General features: G+C 43.7%; 1 protein-coding gene across 2 annotated transcripts in view; it reads left to right on the forward strand.

The window, feature by feature from the left end:
* The window catches only part of LOC117411621 (rho guanine nucleotide exchange factor TIAM2-like), a 116494-nt gene that overhangs the window by 27127 nt on the left and 68301 nt on the right, over positions 1 to 21066 (forward strand). For both annotated transcript variants that reach the window (XM_059025903.1, XM_059025904.1), the window contains exons 2-3: positions 16641 to 16947; positions 18539 to 19669. In XM_059025903.1, coding sequence (XP_058881886.1) covers positions 18545 to 19669 — 1125 coding nt within the window. In that variant the 5' untranslated portion in view covers positions 16641 to 16947; positions 18539 to 18544. The remainder of the gene's footprint in view (positions 1 to 16640; positions 16948 to 18538; positions 19670 to 21066) is intronic.

Below are 21066 nucleotides of genomic sequence, written 5' to 3' on the forward strand. Positions count from 1 at the left end.
AAAACAATAGGTGCCTTTTCAGATTTTATTCTATTTAATATTAACACACATTTTGAAAGAACAATTGCATATCTACAGCTGCGGCCAACAGTTTTGCATCCCTCTATAGAGTTAACAAATTTTGCTTCGAATGAAACTTTAAATAATGTTACGTTAACATATGGAATTGTATTTTTCCACATACTTAATGGGCTGTCTCTGCTCTTAACCCTGCCTGTAGAGTCTGTAGCAGGACTGGGCTCTGTCTGCTCTTAACCCTGCCTGTAGAGTCCGTAGCAGGACTGGGCTCTTTCTGCTCTTAACCCTGCCTGTAGAGTCTGTAGCAGGACTGGGCTCTGTCTGCTCTTAACCCTGCCTGTAGAGTCCGTAGCAGGACTGGGCTCTGTCTGCTCTTAACCCTGCCTGTAGAGTCCGTAGCAGGACTGGGCTCTGTCTGCTCTTAACCCTGCCTGTAGAGTCCGTAGCAGGACTGGGCTCTGTCTGCTCTTAACCCTGCCTGTAGAGTCCGTAGCAGGACTGGGCTCTGTCTGCTCTTAACCCTGCCTGTAGAGTCCGTAGCAGGACTGGGCTCTGTCTGCTCTTAACCCTGCCTGTAGAGTCCGTAGCAGGACTGGGCTCTTTCTGCTCTTAACCCTGCCTGTAGAGTCTGTAGCAGGACTGGGCTCTGTCTGCTCTTAACCCTACCTGTAGAGTCCGTAGCAGGACTGGGCTCTTTCTGCTCTTAACCCTGCCTGTAGAGTCCGTAGCAGGACTGGGCTCTGTCTGCTCTTAACCCTGCCTGTAGAGTCCGTAGCAGGACTGGGCGCTGTCTGCTCTTAACCCTGCCTGTAGAGTCCGTAGCAGGACTGGGCGCTGTCTGCTCTTAACCCTGCTGCTATTGCTGTATAATAAGGATCAAGTTCATTTTCATACTCCATTTCACTGGAAATGAGAAACTGGCAATCTGGAAGCACTGTGTGTTCTAGCCCATCAGTGTCGTATACAGTACCGAAAGAAGCCCTAACCATGTTGTATTGCACTCAGCTGTATACAGCTTGGGGTCTAGAGTGGAGCTATTGTTCTGGAATCTCACTGCAAAGGTCACAGAGGGAGCTCTGTCTTTTGTACACAATCACATCAGTTGAAATACTAATCAGTGAATGATATATCTGCACTAAGCTCTGATGTGCATGTACTTTGCTTATATGCTGTGTTTTCCTTCACCTGTGTACATAGATGACAAAAACCCTTAACGCTGTAGTGCTTGTTATTCCCAATCCATGAACCCTGCATTGTGGACTTGCTGAGAGCTGCTAGCCAACAACTCCCCAGGTTTGTCATGACCCAACAACAGTTATTTAAAAATTGACTTGATAGCTTATAGATTTGTTGGTTGGATCTTTTTTTTGTAACAGAAAGCAAATAGTTATAGTGATGTTGTTGCTGTTAACAGTAGTAGTAGTAGTATTTAAGTAATTCATTTTCTAAACTGAAGAAATCGAATTTATCTGCAACATGTTTAATAAAACAATGTCAAGTCAAAAGGAAGGAAGTGTAAAAGTAAATTGCAAAGGAATGGGAAACAACTCCTCCTTTATGAGAGGTCACTGAAACACCACCTCCTTTATGAGAGGTCACTGAAACACCACCTTTATGAGAGGTCACTGAAACACCTCCTTTATGAGAGGTCACGGAATCACCTCCTCCTTTATGAGAGGTCACTGAAACACCTCCTTTATGAGGGGTCACTGAAACACCTCCTTTATGAGAGGTCACGGAATCACCTCCTCCTTTGAGAGGTCACTGAAACACCTCCTTTATGAGGGGTCACTGAAACACCACCTCCTTTATGAGAGGTCACTGAAACACCTCCTTTATGAGGGGTCACTGAAACACCTCCTTTATGAGGGGTCACTGAAACACCACCTCCTTTATGAGAGGTCACTGAAACACCTCCTTTATGAGGGGTCACTGAAACACCTCCTTTATGAGGGGTCACTGAAACACCTCCTTTATGAGGGGTCACTGAAACACCACCTCCTTTATGAGAGGTCACTGAAACACCTCCTTTATGAGGGGTCACTGAAACACCTCCTTTATGAGGGGTCACTGAAACACCACCTCCTTTATGAGAGGTCACTGAAACACCACCTTCTTTATGAGAGGTCACTGAAACACCTCCTTTATGAGGGGTCACTGAAACACCTCCTTTATGAGAGGTCACTGAAACGACTCCTCCTTTATGAGGGGTCACTGAAACACCTCCTTTATGAGAGGTCACTGAAACACCACCTCCTTTATGAGAGGTCACTGAAACACCTCCTTTATGAGAGGTCACTGAAACACCTCCTTTATGAGAGGTCACTGAAACGACTCCTTTATGAGAGGTCACTGAAACACCACCTCCTTTATGAGGGGTCACTGAAACGACTCCTCCTTTATGAGAGGTCACTGAAACACCACCTCCTTTATGAGAGGTCACTGAAATGACTCCTCCTTTATGAGGGGTCACTGAAACACCTCCTTTATGAGGGGTCACTGAAACACCATCTCCTTTATGAGAGGTCACTGAAACACCTCCTTTATGAGGGGTCACTGAAATGACTCCTCCTTTGTGAGGGGTCACTGAAACACCTCCTTTATGAGAGGTCACTGAAACACCTCCTTTATGAGAGGTCACTGAAACACCTCCTCCTTTATGAGAGGTCACTGAAACACCACCTCCTTTATGAGAGGTCACTGAAACACCTCCTTTATGAGAAGTCACTGAAACACCTCCTCCTTTATGAGAGGTCACTGAAACACCACCTCCTTTATGAGAGGTCACTGAAACACCTCCTTTATGAAAGGTCACTGAAACACCTCCTTTATGAGAGGTCACTGAAACACCTCCTCCTTTATGAGAGGTCACTGAAACACCTCCTTTATGAGAGGTCACTGAAACACCACCTCCTTTATGAGGGGTCACTGAAACACCACCTCCTTTATGAGAGGTCACTGAAACACCACCTCCTTTATGAGAGGTCACTGAAACACCTCCTTTATGAGAGGTCACTGAAACACCACCTCCTTTATGAGGGGTCACTGAAACACCACCTCCTTTATGAGGGGTCACTGAAACACCTCCTTTATGAGAGGTCACTGAAACACCTCCTCCTTTATGAGAGGTCACTGAAACACCACCTCCTTTATGAGGGGTCACTGAAACACCTCCTTTATGAGGGGTCACTGAAACACCTCCTCCTTTATGAGAGGTCACTGAAACACCTCCACCTTTATGACTGGTAACTGTTCAGCCTGTGTGTTTGTTAGACAGGGCAGGACTCGTTATGAAGTCCTGTCTCAGTGTTGTGCTGATAACTGAGTGAGCTCCTAGTTCAGCCTGTGTGTTTGTTAGACAGGGCAGGACTCGTTATGAAGTCCTGTCTCAGTGTTGTGCTGATAACTGAGTGAGCTCCTAGTTCAGCCTGTGTGTTTGTTAGACAGGGCAGGACTCGTTATGAAGTCCTGTCTCAGTGTTGTGCTGATAACTGAGTGAGCTCCTAGTTCAGCCTGTGTGTTTGTTAGACAGGGCAGGACTCGTTATGAAGTCCTGTCTCAGTGTTGTGCTGATAACTGAGTGAGCTCCTAGTTCAGCCTGTGTGTTTGTTAGACAGGGCAGGACTCGTTATGAAGTCCTGTCTCAGTGTTGTGCTGATAACTGAGTGAGCTCCTAGTTCAGCCTGTGTGTTTGTTAGACAGGGCAGGACTCGTTATGAAGTCCTGTCTCAGTGTTGTGCTGATAACTGAGTGAGCTCCTAGTTCAGCCTGTGTGTTTGTTAGACAGGGCAGGACTCGTTATGAAGTCCTGTCTCAGTGTTGTGCTGATAACTGAGTGAGCTCCTAGTTCAGCCTGTGTGTTTGTTAGACAGGGCAGGACTCGTTATGAAGTCCTGTCTCTCAGTTGTGTTGATAATGTCCAGGAAGCCCGCTTGGAGTCACCCCGATCAAACTAGTGTCACCGAGACAAAGAACAGAAGAGTTCCCATTGCGAGGAATTCGATTCGCTGAAATGAACGTGTTTTATTTGACATCTGTATATCGCTGTTTTTTATTGGATTTCTTTCAGTGTTTTTGTTATTCACCCTCCCCACACAGATACCAGGAGAAGTGGTTCCTAATCCTCTCTTTTTCCTGCTGTGTCGTGTTTATCACACCTTGAAGCAAGGGCTTTCCACAGCCATGTATAACCAGCTGGTTTCAGGTGCTTGATATTTGTTGTGATGAAATTGCACAGAGCTTCCGGACTCTAAGTTGGCATTTGGGTTTTCTTTTTCTTTTTCCCTTTGGTAACCAAGACAGGCACACTCTGTAGACTAAGGGGCCAGTATATAGACACAGAGGTAGAAAGACATCCATTGACAAGTGCAGTGCAGGGTTTAAAATGTATCACAAAATGCTTCTAACAACATTTACAGATGCATTTTAACTACTTCATTCTTCAACAAATCTGACTACATTTACTGTGAGGTTTAAGAAAATGCCATGGGGACTTTGGACCCATATAACCACATAATGAAAGCAGGTCGGCTTTAATATGTTATAGCAATTGAGTGTAATATCTCAATGTAATATCTCAATGTAATATCTCTTTGTACCCATATAACCACATAATGAAAGCTGGTCAACTTTAATATGTTATAGCAATTGTGTAACATCTGAGTGCAATATCTGAGTGTAATATCTCAATGTAATATCTGAGTGTAATATCTCAATGTAATATCTGAGTGTGATATCTCAATGTATACATTGCTTTATTTAGGTACACTTGTTTTTACTAGCTTTAACTCATGCCATGAATACTCTGGAAGCCATTGTACTTGGGCCCCCCCTAATCAGCAGTAGTACAAGTTGTATAAACAGTGTGTTGTATGGGAACTTGGGCCAGTGCTTGACAGCGCTTCTGGGAACACATTGATATCCTCACAAGTTTTAGGTGTGGATTTCCTCCCTTATAGTTGTGGTGAGAGCAGCTTTCACAAAAAAGTGGTTTCAAGAGAAGTCTGTCTGGAGCCTTGGAGATGCCTTGCAGTTCTAAACTTGTTTCTGGACGGGCTGTGTGTACGTGAGTGTGTGCGTGTGTGTGCGTGTGCGCTGTGTATACCTGGTAACTAACCTGAGATTCTGCTTGGATACAATTAGATTCTGTTTGGATACATTTTGATTCTGTTTGGATACATTTTGATTCTGCTTGGATACATTTTGATTCTGCTTGGATACATTTTGATTCTGCTTGGATACAATTAGATTCTGCTTGGATACATTTTGATTCTGCTTGGATACATTTTGATTCTGCTTGGATACATTTAGATTCAGGTTTTTTTTTCAAACCCAGCACTGTAAGTTCTAAGCTTGTTGTGCAGTTTTACCTTTTCTTGGCTCTGTTTGTGTTTTAAATATTCCGAAGCCTGCTAAGAAGTCTAAAACTGGAAATCCAATTGCAGTGTCAGAATTATTGTCCTTTATATGTCCCATCATAAACACATGGTCTTCCATGTGCTAACAAAAAACGAAACCCTCTAAAGCAGTTTGTATTGAGATAATGAAACTTGTGAGAGGGCTGAACGCAATAGCATGCCAATCTTCTGTTCCGAGAGTGTTTGAGGTACAGATGCAGAATTGACTTCAGAATCCCATTATAGTCTCTCTTGTTCTGCATCGTCCCCAAATTTACATACGTGACAGGTGAAAACCTGGTTTGGGCTGCTACAGTGTGTCTGTAACACTGACAGTGTAAGACATGAAGACAAATCCTAAAACACTTCCAATTAATAACACCTCCACTGAAGCAGCCTGCCCCAGGCCATTAAAGAGGTGTTTAAGCAGAACAGATTGTTTGGTTCCTCTTCATTTAGGTGAAGGTCTCTGTGGGAATACCGCATGTAGTGTTATTACTGGAAGCTGGAAAGAGCTCTCGGAGTATTGGGAAGACATTGCCACTATTAAGGACCTGTCTGTTGAACTGCATTGTTACCAATGGGGAGTGGGGGGAGGCATTAAACACACTGACAGATGGTAGACTCATCTTTATAGGCTCAGACCGCTGTAAGCCAGTGACTTTATGGTAACTCTAGTTTTTACAGCATTGTGTATTCTATAGGTTGGAAAGACACACTGTGTTGTTTCAATTCTGGGAAAGCTGTTCCAGTGCAAGGGAAGTTCATGCAGAGACCCCCGCAGGGAGCTTCTTTCAAATGCTTCTTTATCTGGAGGCAGTAATAAAGTTCCACTTTTATGGACAAAAATTACCAGGGTGTGCTTAGACTGGGATGGTGGCAGGTCATTCTCTCACCTCGGACATGGAGAAATTAACACATTCATTCAGACAGTACAAGCTAAGGGTCCCAAATATTCCAGACTAAAAACTAATTTTATTTAACAATGTTTAGCCTATTGCAAATGTTTGAGCTCTTCAACTGAGCTGGTATAATGCCCAATGCATATATATTATCTATCTGCCATCCTAAGCTATGAATTGGTCCACTGGATGGCTTAATGGAAGCTGATTTTTATGCAGCAGCCTGGAATAAGACAGCACCTGGGTCTTATAAATATGCATGGAATCAGCCCTTGGGAGTCTTTCAAAGGCATCCCAGAAAGATGTTTTTTTTTCTTTTTTTTTTTTTTTAAATGTGTTTATTGCCTTGGAGACACAATTGCCTCTGGAAACCAAAAACCAAAAATCACCCTAATTGATGTCTTCAGTAAGTTTGACATTTATCAGTACAGCTTACCCACTGGTTTTGTATTATTTTAAAATAATTTGAAAAGCTACATTTCAGAATAAAACTTCAGAAATTAAAACACTGGAAAGTGCTGTGCTGTGTATGCTGTCACAGACGGTGTTGTCAGTGTGCAAAGTCGGGAAATCCAATTGGAGCAGGTTTGTCCAGCTCAATACAGGCCTCTGCCTATGCTTTAGGCCCCACACACATTTTAGCTGATATTGTCCATTACAGTGCAGACTGCCAGATTTTCCGTTGAAACTCTATATTTTAAATATTGTTGTTTTCCCTGAATGATGTTGCTCTATGTAGCTCTGTACTGTTTTCTTTGGTAGAGGGTTGCTGTTTTTCAAAGTACTTGCACTTTAATTTACTGCATTTTTTGTTTGATTATTTTCCACTAATCTAATTTACCGTAAAATATGGTATCAGTCTATCTTGGCACAGGAGTATTGTGCAACGTGAATACTGTTTGGTATTCTGACTTTCGATCACAGATAATCAAGCTATTCAGCCAAGTTGTTTCCAATATAAAAAAAACCAAAGCACTGTACAGTATATAGTACATAGTACTTGTTTTACAAGAATACAGGGACTGGAAGCAGCTGTTTGTTTAACATGTCTGTGGTTGTCCTGACATCTTGTCTTATCACAACAACACACTGGGGAGGGGAAATAGTGTAAAAAGCCCTCTAGGAAAAAATAAAAACCAACACAGGAAAGCCTTCTCTCCCCCCCCCCCCCTCCCCCTCCCCCCCTCTCTCTCTCGCTCGCTCGCTCTCTTTCTCTCTCTCTCGCTCTCTCTCTCTCGCACACACATTTGATAGTCTGTGTTCCCTTGAGGGTGTGCTGTATATTTCATAACTGGTTTCAAGAGTAGTCACCCATGTTGATTTTTTTGGCCAGTAGAGTATTAAAATATATATTTTTTGTCTTTCACATTACAGACGAGTCCACTATTTTGACAGTGTTTAGGATTTTCCTGTTGCACTCAGAAGTGTGAAATGGTCTTGCTGTTTTTAAAGTTTTAAATAAATACAGCCCCCGATGCTGAAATACAGGCAGCATTGCATACTTGCTTACCTGAGGCTGTACACTGCAGATGGAAATGAACAATGACAGCGCCCTCTATTGGTATATTGTATTATCTCTTTACACCAGCAGTTCTGACAGTGTATCATACTGTGTAGCCCTGTCTGGACTCTTTGCCAAAGCTTTTGAAGTTAAAATGCATGCTTACATTAAACCCCTAAAGCCTCCTATATTCAGATCATAAAATGAATAGGAACAGGACTGTCCTGATGGAAAAATAAATTAGAGATCAAACTGGATAACATCACACTTTCCCATCTGGAGGAATGAGTTTGTGGAAAATGGTCAATTGTATGAACTTGATTTATCTTTTTTTAGAAGCTGACCTCCAAATGTTACAGTAAGATCTGCTTAAGAATGAACAGTTGTACAGACTCTTAAGCCTGGTACCAGACCCTCTACTGATGATCATTTGTACCAGACTTATTAAGTACAACACATACACAACACAGGGACTGCATGACTGAAGCAGTCATCACACGTTGTTTAACTTTAACTAACTTTTGGTATTTTATAGAGGCACTGGAAATGTGGGTAGAAACTGGAAAGCATAACATTCACCATGTTTTTGGTTGAAGTAATTCATCAGATTGTATGCATGCTTTATATATGGGTGTTGGTTCTGAATACCCTCTCGCCCCAATTTGTTTTGAAAACAGAATACAACAGCCCTCATGTCAGCAATTCTCTCTCTCTCTCTCTCTCTCTCTCTCTCTCTCTCTCTCTCTCTCTCTCTCTCTCTCTCTCTCTCTCTCTCTCTCTCTCTCTCTCGTTCTGCCGGCTCGCTGATAGCTTCCATTGCTACTCACTCTTGTGGTAATTTGTGGAATGCAGGTTCACACAAGAGCCTAGTCATAGTGCTTCCCTGGTGACTCTGAGGCATTACGCCAGGCTGTTTGGGCTAATCATTTCAGGCAGCCCATGGAAAACCACTTAGGTTAAGCCTGCTTCATCCTCTGTTCCACCAATGGAAAAAAAAAAGTGAACACTCAGAGGGTGTAGCTAGCAAACAAAAATACACCCCAGGCAGAGCGCCAGACTGCTTTTAGAACTCCGCAGCACTGAAGACACTGAGTGTGTGAGTGTGTGAGTGCGTCTATCTGTAAAAATACACCCCAGCCAGAGCGCCAGGCTGCTTTTAGAACTCCGCAGCACTGAAGACACTGAGTGTGTGAGTGCATCTATCTGTAAAAATACACCCCAGCCAGAGCGCCAGGCTGCTTTCAGAACTCCGCAGCACTGAAGACACTGAGTGTGTGAGTGTGTGAGTGCATCTATCTGTAAAAATACACCCCAGCCAGAGCGCCAGGCTGCTTTCAGAACTCTGCAGCACTGAAGACACTGAGTGTGTGAGTGTGTGAGTGCATCTATCTGTAAAAATACACCCCAGCCAGAGCGCCAGGCTGCTTTCAGAACTCCGCAGCACTGAAGACACTGAGTGTGTGAGTGTGTGAGTGCGTCTATCTGTAAAAATACACCCCAGCCAGAGCGCCAGGCTGCTTTCAGAACTCAGCAGCACTGAAGACACTGAGTGTGTGAGTGCATCTATCTGTAAAAATACACCCCAGCCAGAGCGCCAGGCTGCTTTCAGAACTCTGCAGCACTGAGACACTGAGTGTGTGAGTGTGTGAGTGCGTCTATCTGTAAAAATACACCCCAGGCAGAGCACCAGACTGCTTTCAGAACTCAGCAGCACTGAAGACACTGAGTGTGTGAGTGCATCTATCTGTAAAAATACACCCCAGCCAGAGCGCCAGACTGCTTTTAGAACTCCGCAGCACTGAAGACACTGAGTGTGTGAGTGCATCTATCTGTAAAAATACACCCCAGCCAGAGCGCCAGGCTGCTTTCAGAACTCCACAGCACTGAAGACACTGAGTGTGTGAGTGCGTCTATCTGTAAAAATACACCCCAGCCAGAGCGCCAGGCTGCTTTCAGAACTCAGCAGCAATGAAGACACTGAGTGTGTGAGTGCGTCTATCTGTAAAAATACACCCCAGGCAGAGCGCCAGGCTGCTTTTAGAACTCCGCAGCAATGAAGACACTGAGTGTGTGAGTGCATCTATCTGTAAAAATACACCCCAGCCAGAGCGCCAGGCTGCTTTCAGAACTCAGCAGCAATGAAGACACTGAGTGTGTGAGTGCGTCTATCTGTAAAAATACACCCCAGGCAGAGCGCCAGGCTGCTTTTAGAACTCCGCAGCAATGAAGACACTGAGTGTGTGAGTGCATCTATCTGTAAAAATACACCCCAGCCAGAGCGCCAGGCTGCTTTTAGAACTCCGCAGCAATGAAGACACTGAGTGTGTGAGTGCATCTATCTGTAAAAATACACCCCAGCCAGAGCGCCAGGCTGCTTTCAGAACTCAGCAGCAATGAAGACACTGAGTGTGTGAGTGCATCTATCTGTAAAAATACACCCCAGGCAGAGCGCCAGGCTGCTTTTAGAACTCCGCAGCACTGAAGACACTGAGTGTGTGAGTGTGTGAGTGTGTGAGTGCATCTATCTGTAAAAATACACCACAGCCAGAGCGCCAGGCTGCTTTCAGAACTCAGCAGCAATGAAGACACTGAGTGTGTGAGTGCGTCTATCTGTAAAAATACACCCCAGGCAGAGCGCCAGGCTGCTTTTAGAACTCCGCAGCACTGAAGACACTGAGTGTGTGAGTGTGTGAGTGCATCTATCTGTAAAAATACACCCCAGGCAGAGCGCCAGGCTGCTTTCAGAACTCAGCAGCAATGAAGACACTGAGTGTGTGAGTGCGTCTATCTGTAAAAATACACCCCAGCCAGAGCGCCAGGCTGCTTTCAGAACTCAGCAGCAATGAAGACACTGAGTGTGTGAGTGCGTCTATCTGTAAAAATATACCCCAGCCAGAGGGCCAGGCTGCTTTCAGAACTCAGCAGCAATGAAGACACTGAGTGTGTGAGTGTGTGAGTGCGTCTATCTGTAAAAATACACCCCAGCCAGAGCGCCAGACTGCTTTCAGAACTCAGCAGCAATGAAGACACTGAGTGTGTGAGTGTGTGAGTGCATCTATCTGTAAAAATACACCCCAGCCAGAGCGCCAGGCTGCTTTCAGAACTCAGCAGCAATGAAGACACTGAGTGTGTGAGTGCGTCTGTCTGTAAAAATACACCCCAGGCAGAGCGCCAGACTGATTTTAGAACTCAGCAGCACTGAAGACACAGAGTGTGTGAGTGCGTCTATCTGTAAAAATACACCCCAGCCAGAGCGCCAGGCTGCTTTCAGAACTCAGCAGCAATGAAGACACTGAGTGTGTGAGTGTGTGAGTGCATCTATCTGTAAAAATACACCCCAGCCAGAGGGCCAGGCTGCTTTCAGAACTCCGCAGCACTGAAGACACTGAGTGTGTGAGTGCGTCTATCTGTAAAAATACACCCCAGCCAGAGCGCCAGGCTGCTTTCAGAACTCAGCAGCAATGAAGACACTGAGTGTGTGAGTGCGTCTGTCTGTAAAAATACACCCCAGCCAGAGGGCCAGGCTGCTTTCAGAACTCAGCAGCAATGAAGACACTGAGTGTGTGAGTGTGTGAGTGCGTCTATCTGTAAAAATACACCCCAGGCAGAGCGCCAGGCTGCTTTCAGAACTCCGCAGCACTGAAGACACTGAGTGTGTGAGTGTGTGAGTGCATCTATCTGTAAAAATACACCCCAGCCAGAGCGCCAGACTGCTTTTAGAACTCAGCAGCACTGAAGACACTGAGTGTGTGAGTGTGTGAGTGCGTCTATCTGTAAAAATACACCCCAGCCAGAGCGCCAGGCTGCTTTCAGAATTCAGCAGCAATGAAGACACTGAGTGTGTGAGTGTGTGAGTGCGTCTATCTGTAAAAATACACCCCAGCCAGAGCGCCAGGCTGCTTTCAGAACAGCAGCACTGAAGACACTGAGTGTGTGAGTGCGTCTATCTGTAAAAATACACCCCAGGCAGAGCGCCAGACTGCTTTCAGAACTCAGCAGCAATGAAGACACTGAGTGTGTGAGTGCGTCTATCTGTAAAAATACACCCCAGCCAGAGCGCCAGGCTGCTTTCAGAACTCCGCAGCACTGAAGACACTGAGTGTGTGAGTGTGTGAGTGCGTCTATCTGTAAAAATACACCCCAGCCAGAGCGCCAGGCTGCTTTCAGAACAGCAGCACTGAAGACAGTGAGTGTGTGAGTGCGTCTATCTGTAAAAATACACCCCAGCCAGAGCTCCAGGCTGCTTTCAGAACTCAGCAGCACTGAAGACACTGAGTGTGTGAGTGCGTCTATCTGCAAAAATACACCCCAGCCAGAGGGCCAGGCTGCTTTCAGAACTCAGCAGCAATGAAGACAGTGAGTGTGTGAGTGCGTCTATCTGTAAAAATACACCCCAGCCAGAGTGCCAGGCTGCTTTTAGAACTCAGCAGCACTGAAGACACTGAGTTTGTGAGTGTGTGAGTGCGCCTATCTGTAAAAATACACCCCAGGCAGAGCGCCATACTGCTTTCAGAACAGCAGCACTGAAGACACTGAGTGTGTGAGTGCGTCTATCTGTAAAAATACACCCCAGCCAGAGCGCCAGGCTGCTTTTAGAACTCTGCAGCACTGAAGACACTGAGTGTGTGAGTGCGTCTATCTGTAAAAATACACCCCAGCCAGAGCTCCAGGCTGCTTTCAGAACTCAGCAGCAATGAAGACAGTGAGTGTGTGAGTGCGTCTATCTGTAAAAATACACCCCAGCCAGAGCGCCAGGCTGCTTTCAGAACTCCGCAGCACTGAAGACACTGAGTGTGTGAGTGCGTCTATCTGTAAAAATACACCCCAGCCAGAGCGCCAGGCTGCTTTCAGAACTCCGCAGCACTGAAGACACTGAGTGTGTGAGTGCATCTATCTGTAAAAATACACCCCAGCCAGAGCGCCAGGCTGCTTTCAGAACTCAACGGTTCTGCGTTTGAAGATTGCTACAGTAGCCACAACCTTGCAGGGCCACTGTGTGTGAGTGTGTCTGTCTGTGTAGATACAGTTTTAGATCTAAAAGCTCAAAAAATCAGCTTGTGAGTTTCAAAAACTGGATAGATTAAAGCTCAACCTTCAGTGGAGGTAAGTTTTTACAGGTTTTGAATGTGTGTGTGTGTGTGTGTATATATATATATATATATATATATATATATATATATATATATATATATATATATATAAACAAGAGGACACAGCTGTGCTGTAGAGTGCAGTGTTGTATGAAATCTTCAGTGAGATGAGAAATTGCTTTGGCTAAATTTGCTTTGATTTTTATTTTGTTATCTGTTTGCATTCATCTGTCACCAGTGCATTACAACTTCTTTATGTGTTTGATTTTTCCTAAGATTGAATTTAGTGACGCTTTAGATTGGGTAAACTGTCCTATGGCGTACTGTAATGGTTTGTATACAATTATAGTAGCCTATATGGGTGTGTGGGTTGTTCACCAAAAAAAGTATGTTATTGCAACCCTTTTTATACACTTCTGTTGTTACTAAAAGAAAAGTAGTTATAAAACACACACATGTGCTAGAGCAAAGATGGATATTTGTTATTTTTGATGTGCTGGTGAGATGATTTTATACACAGTAGCTGTATCGATTGGCATGCACTGGAATGTCTAGGTCTTCATGCCACCCTGTCACTATGCAATTACAGAATGTCTGTGAGGTGTCCCTCAGTCCTGTCTCATGACATTCTACAGAATGTCTGTGCAGTGTGCCTCAGTCCTGTCTCATGACATTCTACAGAATGTCTGTGCAGTGTGCCTCAGTCCTGTCTCATGACATTCTACAGAATGTCTGTGCAGTGTGCCTCAGTCCTGTCTGACATTCTACAGAATGTCTGTGCAGTGTGCCTCAGTCCTGTCTGACATTCTACAGAATGTCTGTGCAGTGTGCCTCAGTCCTGTCTGACATTCTACTGAATGTCTGTGCAGTGTGCCTCAGTCCTGTCTGACATTCTACAGAATGTCTGTGCAGTGTGCCTCAGTCCTGTCTGACATTCTACAGAATGTCTGTGCAGTGTGCCTCATTCCTGTCTCATGACATTCTACAGAATGTCTGTGCAGTGTGCCTCAGTCCTGTCTCATGACATTCTACAGAATGTCTGTGCAGTGTGCCTCATTCCTGTCTGACATTCTACAGAATGTCTGTGCAGTGTGTCTCAGTCCTGTCTCATGACATTCTACAGAATGTCTGTGCAGTGTGCCTCAGTCCTCTGATGACATTCTACAGACTTTGTTACTTGGGAGTTCATGATTTTGTATGAATTTGGGGCAGCGGTGAGTATGAGTCAGAAACTATCTGAAAATGCCTTCCATGTGCATTCTATATGCCCAACTGTCAAATCAGAATGACTCCTTGACAGTGAGGTTTGCATTTGTCTCAGAACTTAAGAAAAGATGACCAAAGTAATGGGGAAGTACATGATTATTTTTGCTCCGGTGGTGTTTCTCATATTAAATCATTTTTTTATGTGCATTACTCCTCTTGGAAAGCCTGTCTAAAATGACACTATATCCAATGGAATATTACTTTGTCTAGAACTCGAGGATAAACAGTAATACATGCCCTGGATTCAGTCATACAGTAAAGTTGTAGATGAGTTCCCTCCCAGCCCTCCTCTTCTTTATTACCAGACCACGGTGCCTCAATTCAGCTCACAAAGGATGTGCGTGTGTGTGATTGTGTTTAATTACATGATATTATATTATACTCAAACATGGGCTGTCATCCCTTCAGTATTTCTTCCTTTTTTTTTCTTTGCTGTCCATATTTATTTCTCGATCACTGTAAGATAATAATAATTTTTTATTTACATTCTGTTTTACAAATTCCTTTGACAGTTTAAAGTAGGCACTGTTGACTCTTCATAACCACAGAGTGCTAGTGATGAATTATCCTGTGTTGACTTGTCTAGTAGAAAAGCCTTACTTGCGATGAGTCGTTTTGCATTACTGAGCTGTCTGCAGAGGGGTTGGTAAGCAGTGCTCTTCCTCGGTGTGTTTTGCATTACTGAGCTGTCTGCAGAGGGGTTGGTAAGCAGTGCTCTTCCTCGGTGTGTTTTGCATTACTGAGCTGTCTGCAGAGGGGTTGGTAAGCAGTGCTCTTCCTCGGTGTGTTTTGCATTACTGAGCTGTCTGCAGAGGGGTTGGTAAGCAGTGCTCTTCCTCGGTGTGTTTTGCATTACTGAGCTGTCTGCAGAGGGGTTGGTAAGCAGTGCTCTTCCTCGGTGTGTTTTACATTACTGAGCTGTCTGCAGAGGGGTTGGTAAGCAATGTTCTTCCTCGGTGTGTTTTCTAATGATGGAGGTTTAAGCATTTTCAGAACAGCATGGCCTTGTCTCAGTTTCAACATTTTCAGAAATAAGTGCAACTCTGGAGAAACCTTGTATTTATTTTTTGAAGTTTTAATGGAGCGAAAAGCACCAGCAGTCAAATATTTTGGAGACTAAACAAAATGTCTGGTTACAGCAGATCACATCGGCCCGACCACTGCAGCCACCATAGGGAGATCAGTACAGGGGTCAAGGACCTGGCTTACAATATCACAGGTGGCCTGTTGGAAAGACTAATGGTTGTTTTTCAAATTTTAAAAAAGTAGTTGCATTCTTTGTCCGTGTCTAAAATGATCAAGACAAATTGGAAGTGGATGTGGGACAGTGTGCTAGTTTAAGTAACTGGGTACTGGGGGTAATTAGACTTGTTTGAAGTGTTCCTGGTTGAAAAGGATGAGGATTCTGAGAAGAATAAACTAATTGTAATGGTATAAATTTTAGCAAGAAAAAAAACTGCTAAAACAAAATATCAAAATATATATTTTTTACTGGCTTTATACCGGTAAAATTATATATTTTTCAACTCATCTGAAAATATGTCTTTGCTACAAAATAGGTTCTGATTATCTGGAAAAAAATCTAAATGTTTTGTTTGGTAATAATTCAAATCATACTTTTCAGTTTTTAGAATATTGATCAAAGTTGTGTGTTCATTCAGAAGCCCTAAAAATATAATGAAATGCCCTGTGAATCCACAAAGTCCATAGTAGCTGTAGACATGAGTGACTCTCTTAGTCAACTGGAAGCTCTGTGTTTCTGTCCTCCGAAAGTCTGAGAAGCCCTACCGAGAGGTCCTCTTTGTGTTGTAAGTGCAGGGTGGACCTTGTCTAAAGTTATCATGATAAGCCTTATAGCTTCTTTCCCAAACTAGCTGTCTCGTCCCCACACTAAAAAGACCAAGCATGTCATACCATTGACCCCCTTGCTCTCACATCCTCAGGTCCTCCTTGTATTTAATGTTGTATCAGGGTGTGTGTTTGTTTATGAGTCTGTACTTCAGTGTAGTTAAACAACAATGTTACTGTTATGAATGTTGAACAAATAGTGTCTCAACGTGACCCACAATCTGAGACTCCTAATCATCAACCCTTGTTCAGAGTACTCCTTTCTTCTGTCTACCAGAACACTGCTTCAATTGCAACGTCATACAAACAAGCACAATGGTCAGAAGTACTGCACAGCGGTGTGCTGAAATCATGTAGATCGCATATCCCTCGGCATTCCATTTATGGTCAGATGTTAATCGAGGTTCAAGGTTTAAAAATAAATGTGGGTCAAGTGAAGTTGCTTTAAAAACGTTCCCTAACCCATCAACTTTCATTTAATCTGCTGTGTCAAGGAACTCGTGGAAAGCTAGTTAAGTGTGGTCTCTTTGTGAACCCTATTCCCAACAGAAAGCACAGTTAGAATTGAATAAGATACAGGACTGATGATCACGCCTCTTTTGTTTGTTTGCTTTTGCAGATGAGTTCCAGAGAGTTGGATTGCTGTACCAAGGAAGCAGAGTGCAGTTCTGAAGACCATGCAGATGAGTGGGATTCCAAACTATTGCAGAGTGCAGTTCTGAAGTCCATGCAGATGAGTGGGATTCCAAACTATTGCAGAGTGCAGTTCTGAAGACCATGCAGATGAGTGGGATTCCAAACTATTGCAGAGTGCAGTTCTGAAGACCATGCAGATGAGTGGGATTCCAAACTATTGCAGAGTGCAGTTCTGAAGATCATGCAGATGAGTGGGATTCCAAACCTTTCCAGAGTTAACTGTTCAATTGGTAAGAGTGAAATCGGTACTGAACACAGATATGCACATGTCAATAATTACAATGCACCACACCTACAGTTCTCAAACAGCTCTTTCTAGGCCGATGTTGGTTAACATACTGCAGTTAACATGCCCTTATTAACCCTTTCATGCATGAAATATTGAAAATTGCTGAAAAAAAACCAAACACAATTATTTGGAGTAGTTTCGGATACATAATAAACACATTTTTCATTAAACATTCTTGCTCTTTTTTTCCATTTGCTTTTTCATTTGGAAAAATGGCATCCCTTATATGAGTTCATCATACAACCAAGGTAACACACTATCCCCCAGCCTCATATGAGGCGATCATGCATTTGTGCCTTCCATAGGTCCCCATATAAAGACTAGAAGAGAGTGTTTTTTATCCTTCCCCATATGCGGTCTCCATGCATGAAAGGGTTAAGTGAGTTGGAAAACACAGTGAGTGGAGGTATTTGTAGGCTTCAAATGGCAAGCGTCTGTCATTCAAGTATTATTCAGAGGTCAAGCATTTCTCTCTTTCTAATTCCAGCCATTTCCAGCCTTTCTGGGAGCAATTGCATGCCTCTGTCACACATAACATGCATGAAGACATAAAGAGACTGACCGTCACGTCTGATTTTCTGATTTCAGTAAAAGACATGGCTGTTCCAAGTCTTGAAGGGGGATTGTGGTCGTATGAAACTGGCTCGTTTCCAGTTAAACAATGTTTTGGTTTCCAGTATATTGAATATATTTTTCAGTTAGTCATTTAAATGAAATACCAAAAGGTGAAAACAAAAATAACCAGGTTACACGTACAGTAATAAAATAGATATACACTGCTGTGCAAAAGTCTTAGACATGTAGCATTTTTCTACTCTGATGCGTTATGAGTAATACTTGAAGATAATATCCTTAAGGAATAGAAAGACGACAAGCGTTGAATTGACAACAGAACTGGCAGAAGGCACAGGTGTCGTTCTCCATCAAATTAACAGTACGAAGGACACTCTTGAAATCAGGACTTAAAGGATGGGTTGCAGTAAGAATACCTCTGTTAAGAATGGGGAACAAGACTAAAAGGCTAAAATATGCACAAGAGCACAGACATTGGACTATGGAACAATGGTCAAGTGCTTTGGATTGTTGATGGATGGACAGCGACACCTGTGCCTTCTGCCAGTTCTGTTGTCAATTCAACGCTTGTCATCGTTCTATTCCTTAAGGATATTATCTTCAAGTATTACTCATCCTCTTTAGACAGGTTTTTGGGTGTTCCAGTCCTGGGTTTGTCAATTACAGATGATGTTTCTCTGTACTTGTTGGTTATGCTTCAGATACCACACCTTGAAAATCAAGTGATGTGAGCTATTTCACTCAATGTTTTTCCTTCTTTATGCAAGTCAAGGTTGTTATAATAGTAGAAAACACTAGTGGAGGCTTTGAGTAAATTGTTGATGCTCCTACAGACTACATGCAACATGTCTAAGACTTTTGCACAGCAGTGTACCTAGGTAATAAACATTGTCTGACCACTGTTATTAACATGCTCCATAGACAAAATGTAATTTTGTATTTTTCTCTCTCTTTTCCAGATTAAAATGGGTAACTCTGAAAGCCAATACAGAGTTCAGGGGTGTAAAAGCCGTCGCCTCATTGTGCCTGGCAAGCAGAAGCCTTGCTCCCTAAGAGTTCGAAGTGTCCATGCCAAAGATGAACAGTCTCGCTCTGCACACAGCTGGGGCCACGCTTCCAGTTACAAGACTCGAACGCAGGCCAGAAGCTGCCTTTCACAGCACAAAAGTAGCCAGCCATACTCCGCCCGCCACTACGACTACGTGACCAAGGGCAGTAATAACAGTGCCAATGGCAAGCCTAGAGACTGCAACCCTGAGCATAACTTAACGTTTGTGCCTGAGAGCGGCTTCTTCTGTGCTGGGTACGACACGCAGAGCAGCCACAGCACAGTCGCTGAGTGCAATGGCCATGTTGAAAATGAGAAGGAGTCCCTGTCGGACGCAGTGGAAGACAAAAGCAGTCCAAAGGTGCTCATTAAAACGCTGGGGAAGTTTGATGGAAGCCTGAGGGTGGAGTTCACCAACAGTAACAACAACAACAGACTCCCCATTTACGACTGTGATGAACCGGTCCAACTGTTAAAATACTCCCCTACTCTCGAGTCAACACCCAATAGTTCAGGTATCTCAAGAAGGCAGAGCCCTAGCCCTGGAGACTCTGGGCTCAGAACCAGTAAGGGAAGCTCCTTCAGCTCTGAGAGTTCATGGTATGATGCTCCTTTTGGGAACGGCGCTGCTGATTTTAACGACATGGAGCACCCCAACTCCTCCAGCAGGACTGCAGACACAAGGCTGGGAGATGTCCTACAGAACCAGCAGAGATTGTTTGAACAGCGGGCATCTCCTATATCCCTACAGGATCTCTATAGGGATGCAAGCATTGCATCCGCCTTTCCAGCAGAGAAGGGTCTTTCACCGGAGTCCCTGAATGCCCCGAGAAGTAAGAAGCGGGCATCGCTAGCCCCGGATGTGGAGGTGGTGTCTGACTCGGAGGGTCTGGGCAGCATGCAGTACTCCTCCTACACGCTGCCTTGTCGTAAGTCCAAGCCCGTTGTGGAGGGCAGTGCCAAGAGAGACACCCTGAAGAGCAGAATGAGGCTCATCAGTGACTGGACTGGAAGCCTGACCAGAAAGAAGAGAAAGCTGCAGGTGAGACACATATTCTCTTACTTTTCACCTTATTTAATATTGTCCTTCTCACACCTTAAAAAGCACAGATAAAAGGTAAGAGAGAAGTTCTTCAAATATTACAAGAAATGCATTAAGAAAATACATTGTACTTATTTGTGTTGGAGGCCTGGCATTGGCTGCCTCTTGGGTTTCCAGTGGATTTTAAAATCCTTCTCCTGACCTACAAGGCTCTCCATGGGCTGGCTCTGCTTTACACACCCACTCGCAACCTCTGCTCCACCGATCTTACTGTTGTGTGTCCCTTCTGCTCGCCTGCACTCTATTGGTGACAGGGCCTTCTGTTGCTCTGCCCCAAAACTTTGGAACTCTGTTCCGTTAGAGATTAGGGATTCAGCAACTTTGAGTGTTTTTAAATCTAGCTTAAAAACTTACTTTTTTTAAGAAAGGCATTTTTATGATTCCTTTTCCTTGTTTCTGTTTTTGATTCTACGTGTTTTTGTTTTTGTTGAATTTATCTTTGTTCTTTATTATTATTATAATTATTATTATTATTACCACTACTACTACTACTACTACTACTACTAATAATAATAATAATAATAATAATAATAATAATGAACAGCCCCTAGAGATCAGAGTCTAATTTTCAAGGGTGTACAACAAATACATTTTGGGGTTCCTATGTTCAAACTGCAGAATTGGGGGACTGCTGAAGATGGCTAAGCAAAAGAAGCAGGCAGGAGTGTCTTTCACCCACATGTTTCTGTAATGGAAACTTACATGTTTTAGAAATAAAGACCAGTGAGACTAAATGTGGTAAACATTGAATGCAAAACTACAAGATGTGTGAAACGTGTCTGTACTGCCCACACTTGGGACTAGGCTGAAGCATGACGGGGCGTTTAAAGTAATGCATGTCTGTATAAAAAGTCTCTTTTTGAGTTTTGTAGTTTCTAAAAACAACACTTTCTTTTTGTCAAACTTTTTTTTTTTTTTTTTTAAGCAGAGATATTTGTTTTCCATCCTTGATAACAATGGCCTAATTTATTCAGGAGACTAACACCCGTCTAAAGATAGACCTGTGTGTGACTTCCCTGTGTTAAGCAGTATGGTGTATTTCATGTCTAGTGAGGGCCGTTTCTCTCTAGTCCCATGTGTGGGCAGTACGGACAGGTTTCACACTGCAGGGGACTTCATTTCTGGCATCTGCGGATGCTTGGCAAAAGCAAACTTAATTTCCCAGCTCGTTAGGGAGGCTAAAGAGGAAGTGATAAGTTGACAGCTTTTTGGCTGGAGTGGCCTGGCTAATGTATACAGTGGTAGTGCGGCACATTGATGAAAATGAAACACTGACCCTCGTACCGACCACATGTCCCAGCTGGACGAGGAGGACCACAGGGCTTTGAAAATACATT

This window comes from Acipenser ruthenus, chromosome 6 (assembly GCF_902713425.1).
Source record: "Acipenser ruthenus chromosome 6, fAciRut3.2 maternal haplotype, whole genome shotgun sequence".
In the NCBI taxonomy this organism is placed as follows: Eukaryota; Metazoa; Chordata; class Actinopteri; order Acipenseriformes; family Acipenseridae; genus Acipenser; species Acipenser ruthenus.